This window comes from Rhineura floridana, chromosome 4 (assembly GCF_030035675.1).
Source record: "Rhineura floridana isolate rRhiFlo1 chromosome 4, rRhiFlo1.hap2, whole genome shotgun sequence".
NCBI classification, from domain to species: domain Eukaryota; kingdom Metazoa; phylum Chordata; class Lepidosauria; order Squamata; family Rhineuridae; genus Rhineura; species Rhineura floridana.
Window position 1 is genome coordinate 172,631,035 of NC_084483.1, and position 8,528 is coordinate 172,639,562.

Here is an 8,528-nt window from a genome sequence, read left to right on the forward strand (position 1 = left end):
ATAAACTACAGTTTCCAGGATTCTTTGGGGGAAAGCCATGGGCTTTAAATACATGGTGTGGCTGCAAGGTCCTCAAAAAGAGACTGGACAACTACCGGTTGGGGATGATCTAGCTCTCTGTTTCCTACATCCAGAAAGGCATTAGCCAGAGAACTTAAGATTCAAATATATAACATCTGACTTTAAAAGAAAATGTCCAGCAAAAGCCAACTTTATTTATTTATTTATTTATTATTGTTTAGCATATTTATATGTTGATCTTTACACCAATGTGTTTGAAAGCAACTGACAGGATGAAAACAGAAATACCATTAAAACCAAATGTAGAAACAGCAACAAAACAAGATCATCCAAAAATATACATGAAAAGAACAAACCCTACCATCCCCATTAAAGGATGGGCATGTAAAGAGCACACAGACATAACTAGTTACCCTCCCGATTAAGGACAAAAGGCCTGGGTAAATCCACATGTTTTTGCCTAAAAGCAGACAATGATGGCACCAGGTATGCTTCCCTGGGGAAGCAGGAGCCACCACTGAAAAGGCCCGTTCTCATGCTGCCATCCTCTGCACCTCCCTTGGACAGGGCGCATGGAGAAGGGCCTCAAAGGAATGTTGTAGCACGACATCTTTCTTCCCCCCAAAGTTTTTTTTCTCTTTGTTTTTGCTGCCGCAAGCCGGAGCGACAGCAGCTGTGTCAGCAGCCTATCCATCATTTTGCATCCTTCATAATGTATTAGAGCTGGTGTCATTCCAGGATGGAGAGGGCAGGGAATAGCTGCTGGCACAAAACAATGGTGGAGAATATTCAGAGAAAGTTCTGCAAGTTTTCTTTTTAGGGAAGTGAGACAGAAAAAACATCTCAGGAAAAAATATCTCATAACTATTGTTCAAAAACCCTGAGAAATTTCAGCTTTGTGAGTTACTTCCAGGAAAGTGGGTGTAGGACTGCAGCCTAATTCCTTCACATATGACAATAATCACAAACGGTTTCCACACAGGAAATTGTTTTCTCACAGCCGGTGTGGTTTAGTGGTTCGAGTGTCAGACTGGGACCTGAGTGACAAGGGTTCAAATCTCTGCTTGGCCATAAAGCTTGCTGGGTGACCTTGGGCCAGTCACTGCCTCTCAGCCTAACCTACCTTCCAGGGTTGTTCTAAGAATAAAATCGGGAGGGGGAGAATCATGTTTGTACGCCACTTTGAGTTTATTTATTTATTTATTTGATTTATATCTCGCCCTTCCTCCCAGCAGGAGCCCAGGGTGGCAAACAAAAGCACTAAAACATCATAAAAACAGACTTTAAAATATATTACAACAAAACATCCTTAAAAATATATTAAAACAAAACATCTTTAAAAGCATCTTTTTAAAAAATGCTTTAAAAACATCTTGCCATCAGCCACGATGGTGGCAGAGGCTTCAGCCCCTTAGGGAAACCTCGGCCACCATCTTGGTTAAGGGCAGCATTGTGTGTGCTGCGCGTGCTGTGCACACAGCCACACAACACAGCCGAGAAAGGTAGGTTGAGCAAGGGAATGGCAGGGGCTCCGAAGCTTCTGCCCTGCAATCCATGGCAGTGATCCCGCTGCGAATCGTGGAAGAAGAGCAGAGGGGGCCCTCTAGCCCCAGAGGCCCTCAGATAGGACCCCACGTGGCCACCCTTTGGAGCTGGCCCTGAGTGCCAGCCACTGTGCCAGGAACCTCAGTTTCCTGATGAAGCTTTCACTTTCTTCTCTTAAAAAGAAACACTCTAGTTGGAAGACATCAGAAATTTGTGAACAGCCAGGTTTAAGTACTAACAGCCCCAAGAATTATAGCTGGGAAAAAGTAGACTACATCATGATGCCACGATGACTCCAAGCAAGTTCACACTCCCCACTGCCCCCCCTCCACATCTTAGAGATTCATTTTTGTTGTTTAATATCTAACTTAATGTGTTATTCAAGAACCAAAATGCAAATACCTGTCCTTCCTTGCCTTTGGTCTCTCAGCCTTGGCTCTTGAATTTAATCTGAAGAGCACTACACAGCAATCTAAAGTTTAGCAGATGCCCTTAAAAAAAATTTATGAGGAAGAAATAAAAAAAACAAGAAATCCATCTTTTGTCACAATTGGGGCTGCTTCCTCATTTGCAAGTGTTTTCATTATGTGCTTTTGGACGCCTGAAATTTATTAATGTCATAGAAACAATGGGTTGTATTCAGTGCAGCGCTAAAATGAACATTCTGTTAGCGCAAGGATTCCTCCTTGTGCAGTGGAAGGTTCTCCCTCTCTCCTTCCCCCATGAACCCCCTAAATCTAATCTGGAGGTTCAGCCAACTCTCCAGAGCAGATCTGGGGATGGAGTGGGGCAGGGATGTGCTAATATTTAGTTGGATGCTATCCAATTGTTCACATTTTATTTATTATTACATTTATACCCCACCTTTCCTCCAAGGAACTCCAGGAAATGGAGTTGGTCACCCTGATGGATGACCTTTATCGGGAGAAAGACAGGGGGAGTGAGAACCTGTTATTCTTACTTGATCTCTCAGTGGCTTTTGATACCATTGACCGTGGTATCCTTCTGAGCCGACTTGGTGAGATGGGTATTGGAAGCACTGTTTTACAGTGGTTCTGATCCTATCTCCAGGGTTGTTTTCAGATAATAGCATTGGGTGATTATCTTTTGGCCCCCTGGCAGTTGTGCTGTGGGGTGCTGCAGGGTACTATCTTGTTCCCCATGCTGTTTAACATCTATATGAAGCCCTTGGGAGTGGTCATCAGGAGATTTGGGGCAAGGTGTCAGCAGTACACTGATGACACCCAGCTCTGTTTCTCTCTAACATCTGAATTGGGAGAGGCCGTGCAAGCCCTAGACCGCTGTCTGTACTCAGTGGTGGGCTGGATGAGGGCCAATAAACTGAGTCTGAATCCTAGCGAAATGGAGGCGCTGTGGGTTAGTGGTTCCTGAGTTTAGATAATTGGTCAGTTGCCTGCTTTGGATGGGGTTGTACTCCCTCTGAAAGAGCAGGTCCGTAGTCTGGGGGTGCTCCTGGATCCATCTTTATTGCTAGAGGCCCAGGTGACCTCAGTGGCTAGGAGTGCCTTTTACCAGCTTTATCTGATAAGACAGCTGCAGCCGTTTCTGGACCAGGCTACCCTTGAGGGACAGGGTATCACCAACATGTCACCCCACTGCTGAAAGAATTGCACTGGCTACCTATTAACTATTGGGCTAAGTTCAAGGTTCTGGTTTTGGTGTACAAAGCCCTATACAGCTTGGGACTAGGATACCTGAAAGACCGTCTTATCCCTTATATACCCAGTCAATCACTGTGCTCTCTAGGGGAGGGCCTCCTGCAGATAACACCTTATCAGGAGGTCTGTGCCACACAACATAGTGGACCTTTAGTGTAGTGGCATCTACCCTTTGGAATTCCTCCCTTTAAATATTAGACAGGTGCCATCTCTGTTATCTTTTCGGTGCCTACTAAAGACCTTCCTCTTTCAACAATTCTTTTAAGTAGAGACTTTATCCCAGTCTATGTTGGAATTGCTTTTTAAGATGTTTTTAAAGCTTTTTTTTAAAGCTTTTTTTTAAAAAGATGTTCTTAAAGATGTTTTGTTTTAATATGTTTGTAAGGATGTTTTGTTGTGTAATATATTTTAAAGTCTGTTTTTATGATGTTTTAGAATGTGATTAGTGCTGTTGTTTGCAGCCCTGGACTTCTAATGGGAGGAAAGGTGGGATATAAATCTAATAAATAAATAAATAATAAAGGCTGAGTATCACAGCCCATACTTTGTATACAGAAAGGCCCAGGGGTGTAGTCATCCAGGGTCTCAGGGGTGTGTGTCTTAGACCGTTTTATTTTTTGGAAGCAAGGTCCCTATCTATGTCTCCAGCATCCTACAAGTCAATCAGCATGAAAGGGAAGTGTGGTAGCCACTGAAAAGGGCTTTCTTACATAATTCCTTGCTTTTCCTGCTGATTGGAGCCCATCAGAGTGAAAGGAGTTGAGTCAGTAACTGAGAAGACTCTTTTCAGTGGCTAACACACTCCCCTTTCATGCTGATTCGCTCCTAGGGACGTCTGTTGTTGTAGCAGAAGGCATTAACAAGGATCTCATTCCCAACCCAGCAGCAAAAAAAGAGGGGAGGGGGTATGGCTGTGACTATCATGAAGGGACCCTGCACTTCTGAGTTTGCCACTACGCTACTGAAAGGGCCTAGATTCAATCCCTGGCATCTCCAGTTGAAATGATCTCAGGTAGTCTTGCTGGAACAGACAGATTTTGGAGGACCAGTGCCAGTCAGAGATGCAATGTTGGGCTGGATGAAACAATGGCATGATTTAGTATAAGGCAGCTTCAGGTGTCTTTTGGCAGGCTGCAGCTTTGTCTAAACACCTGTTTTCAAACTGTGCTGTTCTTGGCTGAGACGGTGACATGCTTCTTTGGAAGACAGCTTTCCCAACACCTTTGAATGTGTCCTGCAGTGTACAACCAAGGACTGGCTCCAGGTTTGAGGAGGGCCTTCGCAACTACTTGATGCATGATTGCCACTTTAAATTTATTCATGTGGCAGCTTCCAAATCCTTGGAACCCCTTATTATTTAGCAGCAACTAGATAGGAATATACAATGCTGCCTTATACCAAGTCAGGCCATTGGTCCATCCAGCTGAATATTGTCTAGACTGACAGGCAGCAGCTTTTTATGGTTTCAGACAGGGAACATTTGCAGCCCAACCTGAATATGATGGGGACTGAACTTAAGACCTTCTACATGCAACACAGATGCTCTGCCCATTGAGCTGTGGCCCTTCCCAAATGCAACACTCTGGAACACACAAGGTGATGATAAAAGAGTACTGCACAGGGAGAAAGTTTGAAAAGTACTGCTAGGAAAAGGTGAAGTGGACTCCAAGCATACTGTGCAATTTACGTACCTGGTGCTTTCCCTTTTATCATACAGCATTATCAGGTGGCCCAGAACAGGTGGATGGGAGCAAGAGACCAACAGCAATGTTAGGCATGTTCCTAGAGGCAGGGAGCCAGACCTGGATGAAGCATAAGATGCATATAGGTCTTGGTGTACCCATTCCCAAGTATCTGGAAACACTGTTTGACAACTGAACGCTCTTTGAAATTGCAGGAGACATCCTTCATGGCCTAGACTTAGGGTTCCCAAATTGTGCTCCATGGGCCATTGGTGGTCCGTGAGCTTTATTCAGGTCTTTTGCCATGTGTCTGTAAAACTCATACAGTATCTAGCAGAGCACATTACAATTGCTACAACAGGCAGAAAAATAATTAAGTGGTCTGACCAAACCCTCTGCAATTTTCAAGTGGTCCATGGGAACAAAGTTTGGGAACCACTGTTCACTTACTGGAATGTAACTCCAGTATTTATATATAGCAACATTTTTACAGTCCTGACAAGCTTTCTCTTTCATCCTCATTTTCTCTCTTTTTAATTAGGTAAAAATGCAAAGAATTTTTGAAGCCCTGAAGGATGATTTGAACAACTGCACTAATCTGTCAGACTCTTCTGTCAATTACACTTGCTGGAAGCACAGGAGTAGCCATCTCAACGCAGCCCTCTTTTAAGACACAATCATCTCCTGAAGCATAGGACTCAAATAAGCGTAACAGACTTTCTAACAAGCGAAGAAGAAAATTTACCATGCAGAGAGCAATTCAGAGTAGTACTGTAAACCGTAATGAAACTTAATTAACTTGAATTAATTTACTACCTGAAGAGGCTCACTGTTGAATCCTAGATTTCTCCAAGTAGACATATTTTTATATCCTACATACCAAGAGTGAACTCATTCTCAGACTGTTGAACCTTATGTAGTCAAAACAGCATAGTCCACTAATGAGTTATCAGTAGGCTAGGGGAAATCCTAGAAAGCCGTAACAGAGGGACCCCCCCCCCAACCATCCATGAGATCCAAGCATGGTCAGTGGCCACAATAAGCCGAGTGTCTGTTGGGGAGAGAAAACATGGGAACACTGTGGGGAATGGAATGGAGTATCCTGGAAAAGAATATGGCTAGGTGGTTGACTGGCACCCTGAAAAGGAGCATGCCACACTGCAACATGTTGTTGCAGGCTCCACTTTATACAACATTATACAAATATATGCATAAATCCAAATATTTTTTTCAAAGGGCAGTGCTTAAATGTTTTGCTTTAAAACAAAGGTGGCTTACCTAGGGCCCTCCAATTCCCATTGACCTCAGCCAGTATGGCCATTGGTGAGGGATAAAGGAAGTTGTCATTTAACAAGATCTGGAGGATCTTAAAAGGAGAATGATAGTAGGTCAGTAATTCCCAAATAGGGTGCCATGAACAGCTGCTAATATGTCATCATGACTCATGACAAATTGATTAATTAAATAATTAGAGATAGATAATTCCCTATACCACTACCCCTGAACCCCCTACTACCAAAGATGAACTTGACACATAAGGCGTCGCTATTTTCTAGATGAAAGTAAAAACCATTTTGATTCAACCTTGGTGCTAATGTTTCCTGGGATGCTTAAGGTAGAAATTCATTACTAGTTACTTCCAAACAAAAATACATCTTTCTTGTTCATCACTGAGTATAATTTTGTGTTCTGTAAGAAGTTGGGTCTGCATGATCATGTGAATGAACTAATAAGAACATCAACTGAAGGATCAGAACTGAAGGCACAAGAACCAGCTGAAAATGAGCTTGCTGCATTTTAAAATTTTATTACCAGAATTGTTCAAAGTTACAAGAAGGATATAAACATGGCAGATAACTTCAGTTAAACCTCAAATTAAATTTAACGAAATGGTCACGATTCTTAAACATTTTTCGTCTCTCTCTTTTGTACTATGGCACTACACAGTCCAAAGTCTACATTTGCCAAGGGCAAAGCATCTCATCCCCTCAGCTCTCACATTCCTGAGAACACATATATCCCCTCCAATTTCAATTGCTGGGGAAAATCCTGATTAGAGGCCTCTGTGAGGAGGCAGCCCTCTGCTCTGGGAAGGGCTTAGAGGTTTGCATGCTGAAGGTCCACAGTTCAATTCCCAACACCTTTAGGTAGGAATGGGGGGGGGAAACATATCTGAGACAATGGCTGCTTTCGCACATGGGGTTGATTGTGTTAGTTTAATGGATTAAAAAGGTAGCGCTTCTGTCCCAATTTCTAAAATCCCTTTCACACTGCAGTACCTGTTGCGTTAAGGAACAGCAGCTTTTTCAGCTGATATACTGGCATTTTGCACAACTGTCTTTCACATGGCTTGTTTTCATCCCTCACCCATGCACACTGTTCCTCACTGTGTAGGAGGTCTAAGATCCCATTGCTGTGCAAGCCCTCTCCTTTTAGGTTCTGACTTTTTAAATTGTTTTAGTTGTATCAAGAGTGGGGTATGAGTGGGAAATGCTGCTTCTATCTGCACCAACGCTGGAATACCAGTACAACATTCATCAGGCAAAAAAAAAAGCCCACACAACTAAAGTGCATGCTGGGATGCCTGTCACGTGAGCGGCTGCAGCTAGCGAAAAACTCCTGCGATCTTCCGGGTTCCCAGCCTTGCTAACGGATTATTTCTGGTATCATTTATCACGGAAATTTGCGCTAAACTTCCACTACATTCCACTAGAATTCTGGAGCTAGCTTGTGCGTCGTGTGAAAGATCAAATATAATGCGCAAATTACCAGGTAAGAAATCATCAGAATAACAGAATAAAGTGCAGTGTGAAGGCAGCCAATGTTCAGCTGCTGTCAGTTATTGTAGACCAGGGGTGGGGAACCTCAGACCTAGGGGCCAAATGTGGCTCTCCAGGCCTCTCCGTCCGGCCCTCAGAGCTCTCCCTAGGCCTCATTCCCTCACTGGCCATGCTTCGCACCCTGTGTGTTTTTGCCTGGCTGGAATGAGTCCTTAAACTCTGATAATGTCTCTTGCTTTTGTGGATGGAGGATAGAGGGGTGTGTGTGTGTAGAAGCTAATGTTTTATTTATTTATTTATTTTTAAATTTGTATCCTGCCCTTCCTCCCAAAGGGAGCCCAAGGCAGCAAACAGCAAGTGATAAAACACACACAAACATCTTCTTAAAACAAAATATCTTTAAAAATATCTTAAAAAACAATTCCAGTAGAGATGCAGACTGGGATAAAGTATCTGCTTAAAAGGCTTGTTGACACTTTACATTTGCATTCATTTCTTCTGGCCCTGCTCACTGGCATATGGCCCCCAAATGGGTTGCCCTGATGGGCATGTGGCCCTCAGGCCTAAAATTGTTCCCCACTACTCTTGTAGATACCATCAAACACAATGTACCAATGGTCTGACATTCTTTAAGGCAGCTTTCTACATTCCATCTCTGCATGATTAACTGCACTCTCCTTGCTTCTAGGGTTACCAACCGTACTCTTTTAAGAGTACATGTACTCTTTTTGAGATGGTGCAACAGCATACTCTTACTTTTCACTTATCGAAGCCAAATGTACTCTTTTTGAAATGACAAAATGATGGTAACCCTACTTGCT

At 43.2% G+C, this 8,528-nt stretch overlaps 1 protein-coding gene across 1 annotated transcript in view; it reads left to right on the forward strand.

Annotated features, from left to right (window-relative positions):
• LOC133384497 (spermatogenesis-associated protein 7 homolog) overlaps positions 1–6,813 on the forward strand; it is a 102,068-nt gene extending 95,255 nt beyond the window's left edge. The window contains exon 11 of the mRNA XM_061626443.1: positions 5,469–6,813. Within this exon, the coding sequence (XP_061482427.1) occupies positions 5,469–5,597 (129 nt within the window). The 3' untranslated portion in view covers positions 5,598–6,813. The remainder of the gene's footprint in view (positions 1–5,468) is intronic.
• Positions 6,814–8,528: the final 1,715 nt, after the last annotated feature.